The sequence below is a fragment of the Phyllopteryx taeniolatus genome, chromosome 4, assembly GCF_024500385.1.
Source record: "Phyllopteryx taeniolatus isolate TA_2022b chromosome 4, UOR_Ptae_1.2, whole genome shotgun sequence".
NCBI classification, from domain to species: Eukaryota; Metazoa; Chordata; class Actinopteri; order Syngnathiformes; family Syngnathidae; genus Phyllopteryx; species Phyllopteryx taeniolatus.
Window position 1 is genome coordinate 22,354,901 of NC_084505.1, and position 26,355 is coordinate 22,381,255.

General features: G+C 39.7%; 1 protein-coding gene across 1 annotated transcript in view; it reads right to left on the reverse strand.

Annotated features, from left to right (window-relative positions):
- Positions 1–3,125: 3,125 nt before the first annotated feature.
- Positions 3,126–26,355, reverse strand: part of LOC133476786 (slit homolog 1 protein-like) — a 42,480-nt gene continuing 19,250 nt past the window's right edge. Inside the window, exons 15-37 of the mRNA XM_061770646.1 lie at positions 26,226–26,249; positions 23,975–24,119; positions 22,626–22,700; positions 21,102–21,245; positions 20,015–20,158; positions 18,931–19,097; positions 18,059–18,197; positions 17,916–17,984; positions 16,350–16,421; positions 16,133–16,204; positions 15,821–15,892; positions 14,054–14,217; positions 13,163–13,293; positions 11,590–11,684; positions 10,704–10,843; positions 10,515–10,608; positions 10,267–10,404; positions 8,700–8,928; positions 7,608–7,738; positions 5,874–6,028; positions 5,560–5,774; positions 5,353–5,470; positions 3,126–3,984 (exon numbers count right to left, since the gene is read on the reverse strand). Coding sequence (XP_061626630.1) covers positions 3,704–3,984; positions 5,353–5,470; positions 5,560–5,774; positions 5,874–6,028; positions 7,608–7,738; positions 8,700–8,928; positions 10,267–10,404; positions 10,515–10,608; positions 10,704–10,843; positions 11,590–11,684; positions 13,163–13,293; positions 14,054–14,217; positions 15,821–15,892; positions 16,133–16,204; positions 16,350–16,421; positions 17,916–17,984; positions 18,059–18,197; positions 18,931–19,097; positions 20,015–20,158; positions 21,102–21,245; positions 22,626–22,700; positions 23,975–24,119; positions 26,226–26,249 — 3,014 coding nt within the window. The 3' untranslated portion in view covers positions 3,126–3,703. The remainder of the gene's footprint in view (positions 3,985–5,352; positions 5,471–5,559; positions 5,775–5,873; positions 6,029–7,607; positions 7,739–8,699; positions 8,929–10,266; positions 10,405–10,514; positions 10,609–10,703; positions 10,844–11,589; positions 11,685–13,162; positions 13,294–14,053; positions 14,218–15,820; positions 15,893–16,132; positions 16,205–16,349; positions 16,422–17,915; positions 17,985–18,058; positions 18,198–18,930; positions 19,098–20,014; positions 20,159–21,101; positions 21,246–22,625; positions 22,701–23,974; positions 24,120–26,225; positions 26,250–26,355) is intronic.

Sequence of the window (26,355 nt, forward strand, 5' to 3'; positions counted from 1 at the left end):
TTGAAAGGTTGAGGACATTTTCAAGAAAGTATTTTTTTCAATAAAAAGGTGTTTTTTTTTTGTAAAAGTAATATTTTCTTGAAAAATTATTTTTTTAGAAAAAACATTCACAAATCCCACGACAATGAAGCTTTCTTTTTTCAAGAAGAGCTGCCATTTTCATGGGATTTTTTTTTCTTCCTGGTTGTTTTTTTTCATGAAAAGTAGAAATCATGAGAATAAAAAAATTCTGCTGGAAAACTCCAAATTTGTAATTTCGTCCTGTTTTTCTTCTGCATTCATGCGTCCACACGCAATCTTTGAACTGATTGTCCGTTTTCATCGAGAGATTCCTCTGAAGACGCTTTCCCCTCCTCCTTCTCCTCTTTTTCCTCTCCCCCCCCCCCCCCCCCCCCAAAGGCTCTTTTGCCGTCAAAATTCTTCGTGTTGCCTGCGGCACTCCCATAAAAAAAAAAAAAACCATCCCCCATCTTTTTCATTTCATATCCTCCTCACACACCTCACATCCTTCCTCCTCCTCTTTCACAATGCCCTCACTTGGACCATGTGTGTGTGTGTGTGTATGTGTGTGTGTGTGTGTGTGTGATGGGCACCTAGAGAGCACTAAGCATAATCTTCATCATATCAATAATACAAATTAAAAAAAGCACTTGCTGTGAAGGGAGATGTTGTTGGAGGAAGATGATGACCGAAAACGTGAACAAGAAGAAGAACAACCACTGACAGGAGGAAGGGGAACCAAGAGGTGCGTTTAGGAGCCAATAAATGGATGGAAGGAGAAAAATGCAAGAATTTGAGAGAGGAAGAAAATAAAGCTGGGACTGAGGAAGAGGAGCAAGCTGGCGGATATGGAGATCCCAGCAATTTTTGGGAAAGGGAAAGAAGGAAGGAAGGAAGGAAGTATGTTGAATTTGCAGTCAACTAAAACCAAGCATGGTAAAGTTTGAAGAGGAATGATAAAGACGTTGGTTTGGACAAGTACAACAAATGACGTGCGTGCGGCCTCGCGCTTTCTCTGGTCATTCTATAATAATATAGAACCATCATTTTGATTTGAAGAGCAACCAAACTTGTATTTTGCTTCTAAATGCATTAAGCGCTGAAAACATGTGTAAAAGACTGAGAACACTATAGTACTGAAGTGTTGGCATAAGGCTTAAAAGTCTTTTTCACCTTCTAAAATGTGTTGATTTTGTGAGCGTTTACTGGGCTGGGGCATATACCCCACTATATCCACACATAGCGCCCTTATTCCGTGCAGTGGCCATTCGGCAGAATTGCACTAACTTGTTCATAAATAACTTGGAACGATAACAGCCAGTTCTACCAGTAGAGTGTGCAACTGGTCGTGAAACGATGCCCACCCCTTGAAAATACATCCCTGAAGTGTAATGCGGTTAAGCCAAACCCGGCAAATTTCAAAGCAGGAGAAATTGCCCTGGTGGCGCGGTTTATTGTCAGAGGCCGCTTCTCTGCAGCCCGTGAAAGCGTGAGATTTTTCCCATGAGAGAAATATTTGATTGACAGGGGAGCTTTCAGCGACACGGCCACAGTATCTGCAAGCGGAAAGAATGTCTCAATTCTTGACCATTTTCAAGCCTGATTTCACATACTTTGCAGTTTTTTTGTATTCATTCATTCATTCATTGTCAGGCTTCTTAACAACAACTGTTCTCTATGATGTGTCAAATTTACCAAATATTTTTTTTCTCCTGTCTGGTTGCACTTTTAAGTTCAAATAATTTTTTTTTTTAAATGTGACTACTTTCACTGCAGACGTTTTTTTTTAAATGTTAAAAACGATACGTTTTGTTATATTAAATCATTTAAAAATGTCAAATATTACATATCATAATGACTTTAAACACAAATTGCTGATTAAATATTTAAAACATTACATAACGAATATTTTACATAATAATATTAACTTTTTTTTTTTTTAACATTTTGTATGTGACCTCATCACTTCAAAGACGAATGTCCATCAAGTCAATGGTTGATTGATTGATTTATTTTTTGGGGTCAAATGAGGTAAAAATTTTTTTTATTTTTTAAATATTTTTGCTATTTTTTATCGTTTCTGTTGTCACAAAATGTGAATGTACATTTTGGCATGATGGGGGGATGGTAGTGTCTGTTCAGCGGAGGTGTGGGATGGATGGATGCTTTCGCTGCACTCCTCCTTTGTCTGCGATGAAACGTGTCGAAGGGCTTGGGGTGGGGGATGTATGTAATCTTTTATGATCGCAGGTGGGGGGGTGGGGGGGGGGGTGGTGCGTCAATCACTCATTAAAATGCTTTCGCTCGCTGCTAAGCTCCGCCCACTTTCTTCTCCTCCGAGCACGTCCCGGTGGCAGGTCAAGGGTGAAAGAAAGAAAAGCAGAGAAATACATCCGCCTTTTCGTGAACATCAAAGACACTTGAGTCTTCAGCCAAACAGAATCTTCGCTAATGTACCTTTTAGTATGCAGACAATTCAGGCAGCCCAATGTACGTCTTTTAGGAAACAGCGAACTTGGTCGATCAAGTTGATCTTCAACGAACCTAACGTAGACTTTTTAAGTACACTTCAAATGCAATTTAGTTTGAAACAAACTCAAATAAAAGTGTGTCGGAAAAGCCTTCGGTGAAGATGCATTTTGGGCGAAAACATCGGACATGATCCTGACACGTGTTTTCTTTAACATGAGAGAACATGTATGTGATCTTTAACAAAAACAAATGGACATGAAGTCATTTCTTAAACGTCAGACAAGTTGTAGTCCTTAACAAACCTAAATCAATGTTTTTGAAAACAACAAAGACAATTTAGTCTTTAAAAAAAAACTCATGTATGTTTTAGTAAACAACAAAAAAAAGTCTGAAACAATGTTAAATACACGTTTTTGGGAACATCGAACACTAATTTACAACCAACATAACGAACCTAAATGCATGTTTTTGAAAACATCAAAGACAATTTAGAATCTTCGGAGAAACGAATAATCAATGATTATGTATCATTTGTTAATTTACAGTCTTCAGTGTATCGAATGGTTGTACTTTTGTCAACATCAAAGACAATTAGACATTCAACAAAATGAGGTCAAAGGTAAAAATGGGGGGACAAAATCGAAGACACGGCGTGAAGAAGCAGCTGCTCTTTATTCCAATAAATTAATCCAGAGAAGAAAACTAAAATACAGTCAACGTATATAAAAATACCATGAGCACATCTTATATATTATTTTACAATCTGTTAGCTTGTTATTGTTTGCGTGTGTTCATAGTTGACAAAAGCTATGTTAGAGTACACAAAAGTCAAAATCAAAACAATCCAAAAAAGTTAATAGATCCCATTGGTATAAATAATATTTTTAAAGCTACATTTATTGATCATGTGACGCTGACTCCTCTAATCACATCGCAGAGGAGGCGTTTGTCTTTAAAAAACAGCAAAGACACACACAGATGTTATTGTGTGTCTTTGAGTGACACGCTGATTTTGGTTTTTCAACAAAAATACAAACATCAATGACAATTTCATGACGTCAATGAATCTGACATGTTTTTGTAAACATCAAAGACAATGAAGTTTTCAATAAACCTATCATACCTGTTTCTGTGAACATCAAAGACAGTTTGAGGCGCGAGGTTGACTTGTTTTCAAGTCGAAAAAAAATCCAAATCGGTTTGTTCATCAATGTGTGTGTGTGTGTGTGTATTATACACACACCTTGCATCCACACTCTATTGGCTTCTCCACATCTTGCGTCAAAGAGGTTCCATCGTCGCACAGGAAGTTGATTCGGCGTCGGCGCAGCCTCAGGGGGGCGCAGCAGGAAGGGGTGGCGGAGGCCCCCGGCGAGACCCCTCCCTCTGGCTGGCAGCGGCCCTGGCACTCCACCCAGGCGAAGGTCTTGGGGGTCCGGCAGAAGACCGCCCCCCGCTGTAGGCGGTGGTAATCGCGGACGGGAACGCCGGAACACGCTGACCCTGGGGGAGCTTACGACAGCGAAACTCACATTAACGAGGGTGACCATCATTTGTCAAGTAACACATCGTTTACAGTAGAGCCTTCAATGAACCAAACGTGTGTTTTTGTAACGATCCACCATTTTGAGTCTTCATAGACCCTACCGCACTCATTTTTCCAGAAAACATCAAACACAATTTAGAGTCGTTAACACATCGAACATGTGCATTTTTTTTTTTAAACATCAACAAAAACTTTTGTCTTCAGCCGACCATATGAATCTGCAATCTAGAGCTTTCAACTAACCTAACACATATTTTGGTTAAGATCGAAGATAACTTACTGTGGTCTTCAATGGGCCTAACATAGAGATTTTAGAGACATGACAATTTAGCGTCATACATTAACCAAACGTGTGTATTTTTGAAGACATTAAAAACAACTTAGTGTATTCAACAAACCTAAGGTAAACATTTTGGGAAAATGTTAAAGACCGTTTAGGTAGTCTTCAAGAACCCTAACAGTCTTGTTCTTGAACATTAAAGATAATTTAGTCTTTAATGAACCTAAGGTAGAGATTTTAGTTAACATCAAAGTCAGACTGCTCAAACTTGCAGTCGAACGTATTTTTTAACATCAAAGAGAATTTAGAGTGTTTAACGGACAGACGTGCATTTTTTTCCCCATGAGCGATCAAAGACATTTCAGTCTTTAATGAATCGAACTTACACATTTCTGTAAACATCAGACAATTTAGAGTGTTCAATCAACTGAACATACGTGTTTTTGGAAACACTAAAAAACGATTTAGTCTTGAAGAACCTAACGTACACATTTTTGTTAACATTAAGACCATTCAGACCATGTTTTCGGAAACATCAAAGACAGTAAGACTGTTCAGTGAATGTGGGGTTTTTTTTATACACCAAAGACGATTTAATGTTCAATTAACCTAATGTGTGCATTTTTGTAAACATCAAAGAGATTTTAGTCATAAACCTTATGTACTGTATGTGTTTTCCTAAACAACGATAACTATACAGTATGAACAAAATCCAGTATACATTTTTATTAACATCAATTACAATTTAAAGCTTTGAATGAACATAAATATTTTCATAAACAAGGCAATTTACAGATGTAATGTAATTTTTTGCAATTTAGACGATTCCATGGACCTTATTTACAAATCTACAAATATCAAAGACACTCCACCTAATGAAAACATTTTCATAAATACCAAAGACGATTTAGTCTTCCAATTAAACTAATTTACAGTTTTTTCTTGAAGGAACCACACTTTTTTTTTTAAACATCAAAGACAATTTGGAGTCTTTTAATGAAGCTAACGTAAGCGTTTGCTAAACATCAAAGACAATTTAGCGCGTTGTACCAACCTAACGCTGCCACGACTCCTGCGGCGTCGACCGCGTCCCCTCCGCCGTCAAGCCCTTCTGCGATTGGCTGGTCACAGTGTGGCCCCGCCCATCCCGAGTGGCACACACACTCTACTCCCTGAGAGCCAGCAAAAAGAAAAAAATAACTCAAAATCAAAGCTGTGCTAACGTCAAAGCGCTATTTGTTATCCTGTGAGGGCATCTGACCCGGGTGCCTCCTCCGGGCTGGCAGAGGCCATGCGCGCACAGGAGCTTGCGGCAGGCGCGGCAGCCTGGCAGCACGCCCGCCTGCATGTGCCCGCGCGTGAAGTCCTGAAGTTCGTGGTTGATGTAAAGGTTCCGGATGCAGCCGTGGAAACCCGACGTGTTGATGGCGTGAGAGGACAGAGACAAGGAGGCTGGTACGACCTCCTCAGGAAGGCCTGACAACCCGAACATTCACCCAAAAAAAACATTTTCACCCATTCATTCCTCAGTAGGTTCAAGCCGAAAGGAAAAGATGTTTATGTTTGTGTTCCGACCTCCCACATAGAGCGGCGCGTCCGTCGTGGCGGCCTGGCGGCGTCCACGTCCGTCCAGCGTGGCCGGCTGACCTCCGTCCACCGACAAGTTGAGCGTCCGCTCAAAGGTCAGCAGCTCCACCGTGTGGAACAGACCGTCGTTCACCGTCTCCGAGCTGCACGCAACGGCGTGACGCGTTTGCGACAAAAACATCAAAGACAAATGACTAAAGCCAGTCTTCAAATGACCTCAATTATCTCGTCGTCTTCTTCATGAAGGCCGAAGACAGTTTTTTTTCCTACAGTGAACCTAACTATGTGAACCGAACATCAATTATTTTTGTAAACATCAAGAACAATTTAGTCTGGCCTGTTTTGATCTCCAATTCACCTCATGGTTTTGTAAACATCAAAGAAAACTTTGTCTTCAGTAAACCTAATGGATGTCCTTTTTTAGAAAACAAAGACAATTTAATCGACAATTATCCTAATGTAAGTGCTTCACAAACATCAAATACAAGTTAGACCATTCAACAAAACTAACGTATGTGCAAACATCAAAGACACTAAGTGTTCAATTAAGCCCACGTTTGTAGATATCATATATTAAATTGTCTTGAATGGAAACACACCCAACTAAACTGTCTTTGATGTTTATGAAAACATACTATGTTGAAGACTAAAATTGTCTTTGATGTTTACAAACGTGAGGTTGTTTGATGAAAAACCTGTTGAGTAAACTACCTGTATATAGTCCACTATCTGAAAAGAATTTCGCATGCCCGCATGCGCACACGCACGCACACTACATTACTCGAGAGCGTGTGTGTGTGTGTGTGTGTGTGTAGCACCCAAAAATGGAATCATTGACATGGATTGGAGGGTCCTCTTAATGGGGAAAACCCGCGCCGCCAACATAGCGTTGGCCACTCAGAGCTCATTAGCGACCATTTGCCGCCCCCGCCGAGCTGGGGGTCCGACCGGTCGCTCGGCTCCATGAACGCTTGAGCGGTCCCCGGCCGACGACAATGACGTCGAGGGCACGTTCGTCAAGTGCGGCGTTTAGCGTCAAGCGTTTTTGTAAATAGAAAACAATAAAAATACTTGAACGCAAATGCTTTTACTGTTGACAGCGTGAAAAGTCCGTGTTACCTAACAGATGATCGACATCCAAGATTGAACCTACTAAACTGCAGTGGGTTCAAGTAACAAGTACAAATAGGTGTTTTTGTTAACTTTAAAGACAATTTATAGCCTTTAATGTAACAAATGTGCATTTTTGTAAACATCAAAGAATTGAGTTTTCAAAGACCCTAACGTGTTCTTGTACAATTCTGTGTTCAAATAACTTAAAATGTAAGCTTTGGCGAATATCAAACACAATTTATAGTCATTAATGTACCCAAAATGTAGTTTTTAACAAACTTGTCATACATGTTTTTATGAACATCAAAGAAAATGTAGTCTTTTAATATTATGTAACTTCCATGTTTTTTTTAAACGGCCAATTTAGAGCGTTCAATGAACCTACATACAGTATGCAGATTCATAAAACAGCCAAGACAATTTATCGTCTTCAGTGAAGCTAATGTACATATTTTTATGAATGCCAAAGACAATTCACTGAACAAATAATCAAAGATAATTTCGTCTTCAACGGACCTAATCCAAAACCAAACCTAACGTATGGCTTTTCTTAAATGTGTTTTCCTAAAGTTGGTGTGTTCGACATCCAAAATGTGCGTGTGTTTCCACCTGTAGATGGCGGTGGCGGGCTGGTTCCCGGGGTCGTAGGTGACCCTGACGTGACCTTGATGAAGCTCCACAGCGATTGGTTCCTTATCTCCGTTAAAAAGCAAAATGCCGTTTTCATCCCCCGTAGACACCTGGAACATTATTACATATTTATACTATTAATGTAACAACTTTATTCTGCTAATATTAACAAATTGTTTGCTAATTGTATTACTCTTCTCCGAAAATGACAAGTTCATTCTTGAAGTATTATGACTTTTTACTCCTAGTCATAATTAGTCTGTTCTCTTAAAATTCGGACTTTTTTCTTCACAAAGTTACAAAGGTATCCTTGAAACATGCCTACTTATTTCTCGAATAGTTTCTTTTTTTTTCTCTCTCTCTTAATGCTTGCTATGATGTAATTGTGGAAATATTTATTCTGGTAAATTGATGACTTTTTTTCCAGGCAAAAATGACCAAATTATTCCATCAAAACTTGTACAGTATATGACAACTTTATTCTCTTCAAAATGGTGAATTTTTCCCCTTCGAAAATTCCAAATGTTTTCTTGGAATAGCCCCCCATCCATTTTCTGTGCCACTTATCCTCACTTGGATCGTGGGTGTGCTGAAGCCTACCCTAGCAGCCAATCGCAGGGCAAATAGAAACAAAGAACCGTTCGCACTCATATTCACACCTACGGGCAATTTAGAGTTCAATTAACCTAACATGCTTGTTTTTGGTATGTGGGAGGAAACCGGAGTACCCGGAGGAAAAGGGAGAACGTGCAAACTCCACACAAGCGAGGCCGGATTTGAACCCGGGTCCTCAGAACTGTGAGGCAGATGTGCTAACCAGTTTTTCAATATTATGATGTGATTCAGGCAATATTTCAAGTTTATTCTCATAAGATGATGACATTTTTCTTATTAAAACGACCACATTATTCAAACAGTATTTGTACTGCACCTTACTTATATTACAACTTGATTATTATAGTATTTTGACTTTTGTCTCTTCGAATTCTCACAAAATCATGAATGCATTCTAAATTTGAAAACAATTCTCTTCAAATCTCAAAATGTTGTCGAAAAGAACTGTTCGCTGACCTGCATGGTGATGTTGGCTTGGGGGAGGTTCTTGACGTCATGCAGTTGAACGTAAGAGTCTCTGTTGACAAAATTGACGGCGACCAACTTCTCGCAGCTGGGACCCTCGAAGCCCACCAGACACTGGCACAGCGCCACGCCCGCCTTTTCCACACAGAGGGCGCCATTCTGGCAGCGCCCCGGCTGGCAGGGCAACTCGGGAGGCGGCGACACCTCGCAAAAATCGCCCCTGGCCACAGAAAACCAGCAAAACCAAGATCAAAGTCATCCTCTTGTAATACTGGTATTTATTCTCGGCATAACATAATTTTCTCCTACAAAATATTTCAAAAATATTCTCTGAATATATTTACTTTATGCTTTTGAAATTATATGGTTTTTTTTATATTACAACTTTCTTCCCGCAACATTTTTCTTCTCACCACATATTTACACATATATTCTCTGGACATTTCTACTTTATTGTCATAAAACTGTAATTATTTGAAATTTAATATGATTTTATTCTTGGATTATAAAAACTTTTTTTCTGGCAAGAAATTACAAATGTATTTTCAAAATGATGTTTTTTTTGGTCATAAAATTACTACTTTTTTCCATTTAATTTTCCACCCTTTTTCTCACATTTTTAATTCACGCTATTGAAGTTATTTATTTTTTAAATTGTAAAAAAAAAAAAAAAAATATATTTTACAAATCTATATTTTTTATCATTCTCATTTTATTCTTCCCGCGACCCTTGTGAGGATAAGCGGCTCAGGAAATGGATGGATGGATGGTTTTATTCTAAACTTTTTCTGCCCAATAATTTTATATATATATATATATATATATATATATATATATATATATATATATATATATATATATATATATATATATATATATATATATAGATACTTTTTAAAAACGACTTTTTCTCATAATATTACAACTTTATTGTCATAATATTACACATTTTGCTCACAAAATTACAAATTAAAATTGCTCCTCTGACGTATAATTTTTTTACTTTATTTGAGTAGTAATACAACATTCTTCTCACTGTCACAAGTATTATTTTTACTTAATTCTCATATAATCAGTTTTTTTCTTGTCAACTATCATTACAACTTTTTCTCACATTTTTCATTATAATGTTTTAACTTTACTTTCATAATCTCACAACTGTTTTTCCTCAAAAATGTATGACTTTACTTTGTTTTTTGTTTTTGTTTTTTTTTTACTTCATTTTCTTAAAATTATTTTTTTTTTTCTTGTAGTATTACAACTTAAGTCTTCTGATATATTGTCTTTTTTCTTATTCACTCAATATTTTTGTTTCAGTCTCACAAGACCACACCTCTCTCATAATAGTCACTCTAATTTTGAAAATATATTTAGCCTTTATTCTCATAAAATTACAATTCTAATAATATTAAATAAATAAATAAATACTATTTTTATTTTTTCTTATAATTTGGAGTGTAACCTTAATTATACATATATATATATATATATATATATATATATATATATATATATACATATATACACACATACATATATATACGTTTAGGTGACCTACGTGTATCCGTGCGGGCACACACAAGTGTATCCGTCCAGGCGGTCGACGCACTGCGCCGCATTCTGACAGCGGTGGTCCGCACACTCGTCGTAGTCCAGGCTGCAGTCCGGACCGACCCAACCCGGGATGCACACGCACCTCACACAAATTATGGACAGTACATCAATGAAAATGATCATCAATCAAATAAAATACAATGAAGATATAGAATGTGTGTGTGAGTGCGTGTGTGTACATGTGTGTGTCACCTGTGTCCAGTGGGTGTGCTGACACAGGTGGCCTGATGCTTGCAGGGGTTCCTGGCCGGCACGCAAATGTCCTGCTCTTCCTGGCAAAAGAGACCTGACCCCCCAATCACAGCACAAAGCACACACATCACACAACCTTATTGGCCGGGCGTCACGGCGGAGGCGGGGCCACGAGCGACTTCCGCGTACCGTCTCGTCCGGGGGGGCACAGGCAAGTGTAGTTGCCCACGCCGTCCACGCAGGTGGCGCCGCTCTCACAGCCGTGGTCCTGGCAGTCATCGGCGTTGACCTCGCAGTAGACGCCGTGGAAGCCCAACGCACACGCACAACTACACGCACAAAGAAACGACAAGAAGAAAATGACAAATGCTAATGAGGTGTGTGTGCGCGCGCGCGCGTGCTAACTCATTGGCTGCCAGACGGGTGAAACTCATTAGTCGGCGGGCCTGTCGAAACTGTGCCATCACACGTTTAGCACATTACAACGTGTGAAACAACTCAACACACACAACTTAAGTCGTTTAACACAACCGTGAGTTTATTACATACGTACAGTAGTCCCTCGTTTTTCGTGAGGGTTAGCTTCCGGACCACCCCCGCAAGAGGTCAAATCCGCAAAAGTAGCATGCATGCGCTGACGTAATTCGTTTTTAAAATCTTAAAGTCTCTAATCAACCTACCACGCATGTTTTTGGGATGTGGGAGGAAAAAAACCCACGCCGGCACAGACGGGGCGAACATGCAAACTCCACACAGGCCAGGACGGATTTCTGTCCTCAGAACTGTGAGGCAGATATGCTAACCAGTCGGCCACCGACAGCCGAATTGCAACTTTCTTCTTATTCAATTTTGAAATGTATTGTCGCAATAATTGTACTTCAATCTGGTAATACATGTACTTTATACCCAAAATATTAAGACATGATTTTTTTTTTTGTTCTCGAGTATTCTCTGAAAACTACAACTTCATTCTCATAGTATTGGTATTAGCATAGAATTACATATTTCCACTTATCAAAAATGTCTCCTTTTTCCCTTCAAATGCTATTTTTCCCCCCCTCTATTTTTCTGGTACCTGAAGCCGCCGGTCTGCTCGTCACTGAGACAAGTTCCTCCATTGATGCAGGGATTACTGACACATGCGTCCACTGGAGATTCACAATGTTGGCCCTGGACAAGACGCACGCACACACACACACACACACACACACACACAAATACCCATCAGATTTATAACTGTCTCTCACACGCACAGATATATTTTTTAAGGACAATGAAAAATAAACGACGAATTGTGGAGTGATGCATTTGTTGTTTGTTAGCCAGCAGGCTACTTCCTGGTTCAGGCAGGAAAAAGACAGGACTGTACAATTTAAAAATTCTGGGGGGGGGGGGGGGGGGGGGGGGGGGGCTGGTCCAATGTGACCTAGACAGAGAAGAATAAAAAGTCATTCTGGTCACAAAAGTGAAAATCAATAATCTCCTTGCAGATGTGACCCAATGGCCACAGCGGGGTCGTAGGTTCAAGACCCCGACCGGCCCATCCGCCAACATCACGGATTCACGGCTGTGGTGTGCTCGAGCAAGACACTGAAACCCCCAACTGCTCGCCCCCTGCTCCAGTGTGTTCCACTAACAAGTGTGTGTGTTCACTGTGATGGGTAAAATGCAGAGAGCAAATTTCATGTGCATGCATGCGTACACATGACAATAAAGGTGATTCTTCTTCTTCTTTTGTTTGTGGCTACTTCCTTGTTCAGGGAGGAAGATGGGACTGTACCATTTTTTTTTTTATTCTGGTGCCAGGGGGAATTTTCATTGGGACGTAAACAGTAAAAAAGAAAAATAATTAAAAAATATATATATATATATAAATATAATATATATATATATATATATATATATATATATATATATATATATTGGTCAAAAAAAGTGAAAAAACGTGGCTGAATACATTCATGAGTGATTTTCATATATTTTGAAGACATACTCCACTTAATTAGCTTTTGAAAATCAATGAATTTGACTGATATGAGTATTTGAATTATTGGCAGTTGTTAGGCAACAAAAGGTCATAATTGTTTTGGGGGGGGAAAAGAAAATGAAAAAAAAAAAAAAAGAAATCTGAAGTAACAATTTTCAAACTATTAATGGCAAAATATATTGACAGTTAGGTGTCCGAAATGAAGTTTGATGATTTGCAACATGTTTTCCAGAGTTGCTAATGACATTTTTGGATATACTTAAAAATAATTTTCTCCTCTTTCTTAATATGCCTTTTCCATGAGAACTAACACAAGTGCATCTTAGTTTCTTCAGTTCCTTTTTTTTTTTTTTTTTTTGGTTCTTTTACAAACGGTCCTTCTTTGTCACTCAAAGTGTCTTTACCGTTATTGATCAAATTATATGAAAATGCCTCTTACGTTTGTTAACTAGCAGGCGACTTCCTGGTTCAGGGAAGAAGACGATGGGACGGTACCATTTGTGATTCTGTAGGGCGGCTGTCCATTGTGACTCAAAAAGCCAACATTTTTTTTTTTAAAAAGCAATGAATGAATCTATCTGTCCTTTTGATCCAGGCCCAAAATTGAAAAACACAGACGTAAACACGCATACATACAAAAAGTGTAGCCTATACAGTATACCATGAATCCGCGGTTGCAGGTGCAGGTGTACGGCTGCGAGGGCGAGGGCGAGTGTTGGCAGAGGCCTCGGTTGTGGCAAGGCGACGAAGCGCATGGGTTGCACTTGACCACCACGCTGGCCTCAACCGTACCTGAACACACACACACACACACACACATACAGTAGATCAAATCTATTAGTAGAGTACAGTTCAGACTTTTCCCACCTAATATTTCAACTTCATGGTCATAATGTGGGGGATTTGGAAACGCAAAATGATTGAAATGTATTATTCTAATAGTTTATAATAATACTAATTAAAAAACTAATATATATTTTTGGAATATTAATAATATTCCTGCTTATTTTTTGTACTTTTAGGATTTTTTTTCCCTTGCAAAATGACAAATCTTTCAAGGAATATTATGACTTTTGACTTACAAATGACTTATTTTCTCAGAATATGTTCACTGTCAAGTAACTCGAGACTCCCTGCTTCCCTGCACGTGGGTCCGCCACCTTCTTGCCTCCAACACCACAAATTTTACTCTTGTAAAATGACTTTTTCCCCACATAATAGTACAGCTTTTTATTTATATTTACATACTTTGTTGTATTTATTTCTCTTTACACAGAATATTCTAACTTAATTATTGTTATATTAGGATTTCTCTCATACAGCATTTTGTTCTTTGAAAAGTGTTTAATGTAAAATGTCAACTTTTTTTCTCAGAATATTTTGACTTTTCTTTCTTTCTTGAAATAAAAAAAAATCTACTTGTAAAATGACATTTTTTTCCCCTCATAAAACTAAGACTATACCATTAAGATATTGACTTTTGGGGGGGGGGGGCTTGCGAGATTGTAATGCGTAACTGATGGCGTGTGCAGCAGGTGGCGCCACGTCTCACCCTGGCACAGGAAGTGTTCGGGGGGCGTGGTGAGCAGGAGTTTGCCCTCCATGGCGGGCGGTCCGCCGCAGCGCGCGATGCCCGGCTCCTTGTAGCCGCTCTTCAGCCACTCGGACAACCACAGCAGGCGGCAGTCGCAGTACAACGGGTTGGAGCCGATGGCGCTGAGCGTGATGATGTCATCAAAAGGAGACACAACAACAAGACACACAATCAACTGCCTTTTTTCTTGCCTTCCTTCCAGCATGCTTTGCTTCTTTCCTTCCTTCCTTTCTCGATGTCTTCTCTCCTTTTATCTTCTTTTCCCCTTTTCCTTTCGTTCTTCTTCCTTCCCTACTTCCTCCCCTCCTGTATTTCTTCCCTTTCCTCTGTCCTTCCTTCCTTTCTTATTTCCTTCTTGCATTCCTTCCTTCCATCTGTCTTTCCTTCCATCTTTCCTTTCTGCCTTTGTCTTTCCTTTCTGAATTACTCTTCTTTCCTTCCTTCCATCCTCCTTTCCATTCTTATAATTTGCTTTCATCCCTCACTTTCCTTCCCTTCTCTACTTCCTTCACTCATTTGTCTTCTATTTTGTTTCATTTATTCCTTATTTCTGACTGTCAATCTCCCATTTGACTGGTCTTTCTTCCTGCGTTTGTCTTTTTTGCCATCCTTTCTACCAACTTCCTTTACCTCCTCAACCTTCCTTCATTCCTTCCACATTTCTTTTGCCCTCATTTCTTAGTTCAACCCTTCTGACTTCCCCCTCTTTGCTACTTTCTCTTCTTTCCTCCTTTGTCTTTTCCTTTTGTCTCACGTTCCTTCCCTCCCTGTCCCTTCCGTCTTTCTATCCACCTTGGTTCTTTTCTTCCTCCATTCCTCCCATCATTTCCTCCTCCCCCGTCTCTCCCCGTTCTCTTTCCCTTCATGTGCCCTCTCTGAGGTGACGCCAAGGTCTCCCATGGTTGAATCTGATATTGATCGTCATCACGGTGCACGTTCGACTCACGTGCACGCTGATGATCAATATCGTCATCACTATGGAGCTCCTCTGCCTTTGCGGATTATTTCATATGGCGGGAAAACACCTCACGATGCTACAATCCTATACGCATAAGTAAAGCCCATACAGGTACACACATTTATGTAAATAGAGGGATACACACACAAAGAACATTCGGGTAGAAACAGTGGTGCACATACTGTAAGGTACATACACCTGTGAAGTATATGACATACACACCCACACACACATTAAGTGTACACACATGCACGCACATCGGTACATTCAGGTATGAACACGTACACAAAGTACATACGTAATGTGTACGCGTGACGTGTACAATGGTATATACACACACATTAGAGGGCAAACATGTACACAAGAGGTACATACACGTAAAATGCATAGAGGTACACTTAAAAACATTAAATGTATGGTGCACACACAAGCGCATATGGTATGCATGACACATACAGGTTTCATACACACATGAAAAGGCATATACCTGGAGAGGCACACACAGATGGTAAATACAGGTATACACACACATACAGCTAAGGGGTATAGAGGTACACACTTAACATGCATGGAGGTACCTACACATACATACGTACATAAAGGTACATACACGTGTACACACATAGTATGTTGGGCATATATGGGTACATATGGGACATGAAAAATCAAATCAAGGGAAAGCAAATAAGGTGCAAATAGTTCTACAAGTGTGTGTATACCTGTCTGTATGGATTATACACATGCACTGACACACGTAAGGTACATACAGGTGCGAGAGCGATGTGACGTCGTTGAAGATTCCACGTTGCAGCTCAGAGATGTCGTTACCGTGCAGAGATCTGAAACAAACACAAACAATCACAACAGTACACGCCGCAGCGTGTGTGTACGTGTGTATGTATATCATGTACAGTCAGCGTGTGTGTAGATATACAGTTTGTGCGTGTGGTTGCACGAGCGTTTGCATGTTTGTACTGTATGTGTGTGCGTATACCGTATGCATAGACTACCAGTATATGTGCATGTGAATGCATATAGTGTATACAATTGTGTGTGTGTGTGTGTGTGTGTGAACTGACAGAAGCCTCAGTGATCTCAGGCCTCCCAGCGCCAGAGATGGAATACAACGTAAAGAATTGTAACTCAGGATCCTGCACACAATAATAACAACACATCAAATGATTTATTTGAATAATTCATACATAGGTATAACATTATTTCAATAATTCATTCCATTCGCCTGTGTGTGTCTGTATAGGTGTGTGTGTGTGTGTGTGTGTGTGTGTGTGTACTCACAGGGTGGTGAGTTGGCTCATGTTGGCGAAGGAGTCGTCGGACAGCGAGCTGATTTTGTTGTTGCTCAAATCTCTGCACAGTTAACACGCACACAGAGCCATATATTAGTCTATTGCTCCCTCTGCTGGACATTCCAATGAATGCAGTTACTCTGCAGGCTCTAGTGCAGGGGTGAACAAAGTTTTTGGCTCAGGGGCCACGTTGACTTTTACAATTTGACAGGCGGGCCAAGCCAGGACCAGATGCTTACATATCAAAAATAAAACACCCCCCCCCCCCAAAAAAAAAGACATTGTAGTGTTCATACTTGGATCTTTGTTTTGTTGAACAATTTATTGATTTTTTTGCCAGTGCATCAAAGTCTGGTGTTTGTTTTATTGTTGAAATTCTCAGAACACATCACTCAGCTGGGATGGGTAGGATGTTTTGTTGGTGTTCATCACACTAAAACTCTGTTCACACGCAGATGTAGAGCCAAACAACACCAGCATCCTCTGTGCCATCTTCTGGATTTTGGGAAATTTGTCTGCGCTTAATGAAGGATAAAAGTCATCCATTGAGAGTTGAACTTCTCTTTTAAGACAGTATCACATTGGAGATCAATCAGTTCCATCTGCAGCTCCCGTGGTGCTGTTTCAGGGTCTTGTGTGACTGACAGTTTGTCAGATAAGGTCTTTTGCTGAGCCTGCAAGCTTGATTTTAACCGCTGAGCCGTAGCCATCAGTTCCTGCGTTGATTGATTGTTAGCGTAATCAGCATGCTTGCTGGAAAAGTGACGGCTGATGTTGTATTCCTCTAAAACCGCACTGGTTTCTGAACAAATTAGACATACAGCCTTTGACCGGACTTCAGTAAATAAAGTATTCAGTAGTCCATTCTATATTAAACACTCGCCACTCACTGTTGACTTTTCTTTTCTTTGGCCCACTCATGGTTGCAGAAGGGTTCAGAGCAGTAGCAGAGTAAAAACAGAACAGCCAAACTCAAGTCAAGTCTACCTACTGCGCTACCTGGTGGAACCACTGGGCATTACAGGACAAGGTCAAATGAATGTAGTCATGATTTTGATATGATTTGGGCGATTCTGCACCAATTTTTGGCGGGCCGCATTGAAATGATCAACGGGCCGGATGCGGCCGGCGGGCCGTAGTTTGCTCTCGCGCCTAGGAAGTGGAAGAAATAAAAGTGGAAGTGCACAAGAAAGAAGAGCGACGGATAGGAAGTAGAGGAAGGGAACAGGAAGTAGAAGAGGTGAACAGGAACCAGAACATGAAGCATGTAGAGGAGGTGGACGCGAAGGAAAAGAGCATGTAGAGGAAATAGTAGAAGATGGGAACAGGAAGAAGCGGAGGTAGGGAGGAATAGAGGATGTGAACAGGAAGTTAAGGAGGTCAACAGAAAGTAGGAGAGGTGGACAGGAAGTAGAAGTGGAGATGAGGAAGTAGAAGAGGAAGTGAAAGAGGTGAACAAGGAAGTAAAATGGTGTGAATAGGAAGTAGAAGAGGTGAATAGTGAGTAGAAGAGGAAGTTGAGGGTGTAAACAGGAAGTAGAAACGTGTCCCTCACATGAGCTGCAGGTTCCTGAGGTTGCTGAGCTGGCTGGGTACTCGTGTGAACTGGTTCCCATCCAGATATCTGCCCGGGAAAGTTGCTCATGAATTGTCAATGAACTTTACTTTGAAGGGGCATAGGTCAAGTCAGGCGCTCACAGTTCGGTGAGGTTTGGAGGAAGTCCTCTGGGCAGAGCCTGCAAATGCTTGTTGCTGCAGCGCACCACTGTGTCCATGCACGTGCAACCACTGGGACACTGCGGGCCCAAAGAGCAGCTGGTGGAGTCTGCAAGAGAACCTGAAAAAACACACAGGAAGTCAGGAAGTAAACATTACTTTTCACAGGAAGTGAACATTCTTTTTTTAAACAAGATTCATTGGGAAAAAAATATTTACAAAAAAAACCAAAACAGACAAAGAATAGAGTTATTATTACACAAGCTAATACAAAAGAGAAGCCAGTGGGATTTTAAATATATTACACGAAGAGCGTAAAACAACAGTTTGAAGCACTTTTCAAGAGTTGAATATGGTACTCATGTGTTGTCATTTGAATGACTATTTGGATTTGTTGATATGAAACTTCACAAGAATAATTCTTAACTTTATAACAAATACTTTTTTTTGCTATCATTATTGAAGAAACCAAGCAAACAATTTTTCCATTGAGGAGTGAAGCCAGAGTCACTATTATCAATAATAAACCGGGATACATCTTTCCAGAATTTGTTAATACAGTATAGGGACATTGCCTGAATAGACGTAACAGTTTTTCAGGGGACATTTCACAAAACCAACAATCAACAGAAATGTCTTTCTTGAATTTAAGAAGATAATGTTTGTCAGGATTGTACTGTACCTATGTACATGATCATTTTAAAAGACATTTCCATTATTTTATTTGTAAGAGGACATTTGTATGGAAGAGTCAGGCAGTGAACATTTCACGACACTGGAAGTGAAACCATCACAACACTGATGCCGGATTCAAGGCTGCTAGGAAATTTAATGTTACACTTTTTGTGGCGTACCGTCCTCGCAGCGGAAGTCGGGCGCCGCCACGTCCTGCAGCGGGATCTCGCGTAGGAAAGCGGGACCTTGGCAGCGCGGGTTTCCCGTCACGATGCGCCTACTCCTTAGCCAGGAGCCCAACCAGCCCAGACGGCAGTCGCAGTTGAAAGGGTTGGCCAGCAGGTTCCTTGGACCGGGGAACAGGCTTGGTCACACCACTGTTTCAGGGGATGTTGCTCAAGGATAAGTTGTTTCGCGGGTAAATGTATGCTTTTTATCATATGAGTCACATTTCAAAAGATGCTAAAATGTCCCACTAAATCTTTAAAAGTAGCTAAATTTGTTGCTCGGTGCTTTTCAGAAAAAAAAAAAAAACAGTTGCTAGCATTGCCTGGGAAGGTGCTAAATCTAGCGACAAAAGTGCTAATTTGGCATCAGTGGATCAGACTGTGGGTGCATCTCAAGCCCCTGAAATGCAATGTTCCTAGCTCCTCAAAACGTTGAACGCGACCCGGAAGCTGTTGTCACGCGCCCATATTAAGGAGCGTCCCAAGTGCCTTTAGCGTGCACGGAGGAGCGAGGAGCGAGCATCGAGCAGCCTCCACAGGCTAGCTTGAATCAAGGAACGTCTGATGTATCCTCCATGGAAGTTCCATAGTTCCTCGATGGTGACGTTTCAAATGGGTTTGGGATTGACCAATCACGATCGTCTTTACAGCTGCAAAGTTGTAAAGAGTAACTGTGTTGATTATATTTGACTTTAGTGTAATCCCACTTCATATATAAAGCATAAAGTGGACATTTGTAGTGATAGTAACGATTTAACCACGCAGACGGTTGATTTGTGACACGTCAGTGAGGCGACATCATCTTGAGTAGACGTCTCCATGAAATGACGTCATCCAAGAACGATTGTCTTATTTCACCCAAACATTCTCTGTGAATATCCTGGCACCTCGATGGAATTTCTGGTGGGAGGAGCTAGCATGTAAAAAGGGGGGCTAGGAGCTAGGATCTAGGAAGTTTCAAGTAAAGAAATGAGATGCACCCCGTGTGTGTGTGTGTGTGTGTGTGTGTGTGTGTGTGTGTGCGCGCGTCACTAACAAGGTAGAGAGGTTGGGTAGCGCGTCGAAGGTTCCGGGCAGGATGGCACTCAGCTGATTGTCGTAGAGCGACAGCAGACGAACGTTGCTTAGGCCCGTGAAGCTGCCGTTGTGCAGGCAACTGATCTTGTTGTTCCTCAACATCCTGCACACACACAATTTAGGCTTGTTAACCGTATTTTCCATAGGAATCACGGAATTCATCGGTGCCAGCTGGAACAAACTGCCATTGACTATTAGGGAAAGCTCAATGTTTGCCACGTTTAAAAGCCAGCTCCAAACCCGGCTCAAAAGCAAACAAACTTATAAACGCTAGCTTTATAGCTATCTTCTAATTTATTGTATTGTATTCATCACAAATGTATAAATGGCCTCATCATGTTATTACTTACAGTGTATACCAAAAGAATAGGGATAACTAGTTTTGAAATACAAAGTCTAGGAAAACAATTTGTTCAACTATTTTTCAATTTATTTTAAAAAGTTGTTTGGTAACAAGAATGCTTGGAATCTCAATGTTATAAAAAGTGAAAACAATACCCTATTTTGGAGAACATTTTAGCGACACACATGAGTTGCTTTCGCGGGCCACATAAAATGATGTGGCGGGCCACATCTGGCCCCCGGCCTTGCCTTTGACACCTGTGTTGTATGTGACGACTGAATGTTATTTATTGGGGACTATGGATGAAAACGAGCATTAAACTCACTCCGGCATATTTATGTTTTTTTTTTTTCTATATCAAGTTATCTGTATCTCCCGATCAAGTCCATTCATTTGCACTGTCCCGTCAGAATAAAGCAAAAAATGAAAAATGGAAATATCTCCCATTAGCCATCCTATTATTTATATTTATATTGATTTAAAATATCATTATTATTATGATTATTGGAACAAATTTAACTCATTTCTAGGGACAACTGGATTTGGCAAAATGTCGAAATCCGAGGAAAGCAAGTCCAACAAAAAAGGAGTTGGCCTAGTCTAGTTCTCAGCGGCTCAATTCTGATATTGTCTCATAGATAATGACAATAGTGACGTTTTTGTTGTGCATGTTTGTGTGTGTGTGTTTGTGTGCACATCTCACAGCATGCGTAGGGCATCCATCCCTCTGAACATGCCCCCTCGCACCGCCTCCAGGTGGTTGGCGGTCAGGTGGAGCTCGGTCACCGCAGCGGCGCCCTCGAACGCGCCGTCCTCGATATCGGTGATCTTGTTGTTGCTCAGGTTTCTACTCACCAGGTGGAGGGGGGAAAAAACACCACTTATTATTCATTCATTGAGGAGAATCATCTTTTTTTTACTCATATTCACTCATAAGTGCCGGTGAATTGCGACTACGTTGTATTAGTCAATAAAAAATACAAAAATATATATATATTTTTTTTTATGCAATTAGGTAAAAAAATATCAACATTGCTAAAAATGGAATGAAATGGGGAAATGCAATACAGGTATTAGTATGTTAACATTTTTTAAATTATATCAATCCTCTTCAAAAATAGAACAAAATAAGACTTTATTAGTCCCACAACGGTGAAATTACATTTTTTATAATAATAATCTTATTATACATTTGATTTATTTGTTTTTTGTTATTATTATTGATTCAGCAAATCCCACAAATACAAAGACACCCAGGCTGCCAAAATAGAAGAATACAAATATGCATTTTATATTCACAAAAAGGGGTCATTTTATTTTTAAATATTGAATTTCAATGAAGTCAAAATGATTTATGTTATTTTTTATTCAGTCAGTTCAATTAATACAAACTAAATACAAAACCAATAATAATGATGTAATAATAAATACTAAACCAATAATATAATGTATAATCCATCCATCCACTTATCCTCACTAGGTTGATGAGAAGCGGGGTACACAATATAATGATATAAGCCTTTAATAGTCCCACAATGGGAAAATTCCATCCTTTAATTTAGAACCATAATTATTAGTATACTTCATTCATCCTAGTATTATGTTCTTATTAATTTTATTATCTATTTTATTGAGTCAATCCAATTACCCCCAAAAATATCAAGACTTCCAACAAAAATAGTAATTATTATTACGGTAGTATCAATAAAAAAACAATTCTTTAATAATTAATAATGATTACAAAATCATATACTAGAATATAACAATGCCTATTATTATTACTACTATTTCTTATTGTATTAACAAGACTATTAATTTGAGTTCTCTTACTTATTTAGCATGATGATGATGCTGATCATTATTAATATAGTACTACTAGTAGTAGTATTACAATTATCATCATCATTATTATGTACACTTTTTCCAAATGTTGAGTTCTTATTTTTCTTATTAATTCAGACAATACAAATGAAGAAGGCTGCCAAAAAGGAATAGAAACGTTTGCACGTTTTATGTATTATTAGTATTATATTATCGTAATGATAATGTGTGTCCCCAAACATGAGGAGATTTGTTGTCATCTGTTTTATTTTTGGTTTTTTTCCAATGTTGTTGATGTTTCAGTTGGCCTTCAGCGTTTAGAGCACTCAAGCGTTCTGACTGCGTATGTGCGTCCTTGTCCGTGTGTGTGTGTGTGTGTGTGTGTGGTCACCATGGCTTGACCTACATTTTCTTGAGCTGCGACAGGCCCTTGAAGGCGCCTGTGGCCTCCAGCAGGGAGAGGTCGTTGTTGTTGAGACGCCTGCAATGGAGACCACCACCACCACCATCATCATCATCATCGCCATCATCATCATCACCACGGTCATCACCAGGGGAGCCCAAAAGCCAAAAAACAAGATGGTTAGTAGAAGAGGCGGTTGGAACGTCCAGCGGCTGTGCATTCATGCACTATGACACACACGTCAACATGAATACATGTTACGCTTGTGTGTGTGTGTGTCGTGTCTTTCATGTACAAACCACCCATGCTCGCTCCATAGAAATCAGAAGAATCAAATCTTTCATATGCTAATGGTAATAGATTACCCAGATTTAGAACTTCTAAAATGTTAAAAATGTCTTTGAATATTTGGTTTGAACATGAAAATAACAACAACAACAAAAAGGACCGATCAACGATAGTCAATGAAAACCAAGAGAACCAATATAATAATGATAAGTGCAACTACGTGCAGGAGAGAAATATACTTGGTGTCGAGGTTTAATTCTCATTGTTGCTATTGAACCACGAAACACTTTCAATGGTTGGTGCATTATCCTTAACATGACAATACGCACATACTGTACTTACTCTGTACAGTGGCATGTAAGTTGAGTTGAAAAATTGTTTCAATGAGTAAGTCATTCAATTATATTTCATGTGACGATGTGCAAATGCTTAATGTGTATACTTGTGTCCGAAGAGTAGCTATAGTGATTTAATTCTTATTGTTGTTATAGAACCAGTACACATTTAACTCTTAACGGTGGTTTGGTTAAATTATACGTAGCGTAATTAATATGCAGTATATAAATGCAGACATTAAGTATATATAGTGTATAAAATGCAACTCCATCCATGTGTTGGTGTTGAGCTTAAATGCTTATTTTTGGCATTGAATTACTCAAGTTTAATGTTGGTGGGTTAATCCATGAAATTACATTTTAATATTTTACGAAAATCCCCAATAAATTATAAATATAGTATAGTTCACACATGCAAAGTGAAAATATGACTTGTTTTTATAATATTTACATATAATATCAAATTTGAATTCATATGGCGCTTGGTTAACATATTCCATATTTATCAACTTTACTAATAGATCTCTCAGATAGTATACATTACATATGTATATGTTACATATGTCATGAAAGGTGCTTTTAAACGGAATTTAAGTGTAGTATTTTCTTTTTAGGTGATCGTAAAGCGAGTGGGCGTCGTGCGGGCGGAGCTTGTAAAACCGCTTCTTTCCTCCAGAGGCACAAGCGAGACCCTCTTTCTTAGACATGCCGCGCGTGTGTTTGCCGTACAGTTCCTCGGTGGCGGGCGGCAAGTGTTGGGGGAATTTGGTGAGTCTCAGGTTCGAGCAGTCCACCACGTTGGCCTCGCAGCGACACTTGCTAGGACACGCCGGCTTGCTGTTGCACCCGGAGCTCAGGCGGCGGTCCTCGGCACCTGGCAACACACACACACACACACACACAAACACAACACGGTTCCAGCCAGAACTATGTGACAAGTGTACTCTATCACCCAATCACTTATTTCTGTGTTTTGCGACTTCATGACACGATAGCTTAGCAATTAGCATCATACTTTCCTGTCTTTTTCTAACCACTCCTCACCATCCCTTTGTGATAACGTAAACGATACGTGCAAGAAGCATGGTCACAAGTGTACTTTATTCGCTACCATGGAGGCAATGATTAGTGACTTACAATGCGTTGACACCGGACACAAAGAGAACTTGGCAGACAGGGGGCGTAATAAAATAGTGGGCTGCCAAGCAGCTTTTTTTGCCCCTCTCTCTCGCTCTTTTTTTTTTTTACCAATATAGTCTTGATTTCCTCGAATTCATTTTTTAAATTTTCGTCACGCTGGCCAGACACAGCGGCGTACTGGCTGATAATGTCGGACGCTGTAGCCCCCACAATATCCGGAACAATCGGTGTGACGGCCGTAACGAATCAGCGTTCAGTAATTCCCGCAACAAAATACGCACGTTCCGTAACATTTGGAAGCTCCGATTACCTGAAGAATACAATGAACATGATAAAATGCAGCTGATTCCATAATACTTTATGTCCAATTTGACATGCCGATGCTTATTGTACCTCCAAACAAAAAAAAAAGAAGAAAATGGCTAGCTATCAGCTCATTAATTCAACTATTAGGAACTTGTTGCCATCATATTTGTCAAAACAAATGTACCTTCAGTTGTACCAGGCATTAAAAATGAAATAAAACTAACACAAAAAAAAAACTGGCTGGGTGGTCTGATCATTTTTTCCGTCACTGTACATACCGTATAGAGTGTCTACCTGCTATGTCATGGTTCCTCGTTCGCGTCCTCTCTATATTTCAGATTCTGATGCGATGGTTTTTATGGGTTTTTACAGTATACAGGCAAGTACCAATTTAGTTGTCGCCTTCATTGGAGTACTACATTGCACCACAACATGCCGGGCAGCACTGACGTTTAGTTGAAGAGATGTGGCGTAATTAACAACAAGATAAAGGAGAGGTAGAGAAGGTCCCCTACAAAGCTGCAGTAGTAGTCATTCTCACTGATCATATATAAAATGCCTGTGAGTATTGTTGTGTGCTCTGTTTGTATGTGCTGCTGCTCCGTGTGTTAAGTCGCAGTTGATGAAAGGTTTCAAATTACATCATGTCGATGCTAATTTCTAGCATGGATCGAGTAGTCCTTGGCTTGTCCTTTGCACATAAAGGTTGAAAATTATAGCAAGAGAAATGTCTTTAAAACAGACAAAAAATGGATGCGAGTGTATTGTGCTTTAAAATTAAATACAACAGTACTTTAAAAATGTTCTTAAAAGGTTTAAGACATGTGACGTAACGTGAGGCACAGTTTGAGCCCAGTGAGCCCACGTACCACTACTGGTACTTGTACCGCACTTTGAGAACCAGTCGAGTGTTTGACTCATGGCACACGGTAACTTGGACATCACGAGCTTCTCAGAGCGACGTAACCGCCATCGCGACGAGTGAAAATAGAATTAGAACATACAAGAAATAAAAGGAATTTTGGACATGTCACCTGCCATGTCCAGTATCCAGGTATTTATTTCAGAGTCACACTGGTTGAAATTTTGGCTAATCAATTTCAATTTCTGAATCATATTGTGCTTCAATGGAATCAGCAATCAGGAATTGTGATACGAATCGAATTGCCACCAAAATGAATCGTTACACCCCTACTAATTTCCATTAGCCCGTCGATAGCGTTTTGCATCATGTGTTAGCATTAAGCAAACGGACTTTGGTTAAATTAAATTAGATGGTTTGGGTGAACATTTTGGTGTATAAATAAATGTGTATACAACGTTGAATTAGCTTTTTGTTTTATGTGTCAGTTGTACAGTAAACGTCAACGGTTAGTGACAAATAAAAGCATGTTTTTAATATGGTCTATCTATATCGTATTTTTTTTTTAACCAAACTAGGTGGGTCTGAAACATATCCCCCGTAAGCAAAAGGGGGTTCACTGCAGCGCATATACTGTATGCGCTCAAATGGTTTGGGGGCGTTGTCACTCACCTGGGATGTGGTATTGTTCCTTGGCTAAAAGATAAACAGAAAGAAAAGTCAGTCAATGAACAAACACCATGGGCGTAATAACCAAGCAATCGATTCGAAAGCGTTGATCCTTTGTGTGCGATTGAAGTGC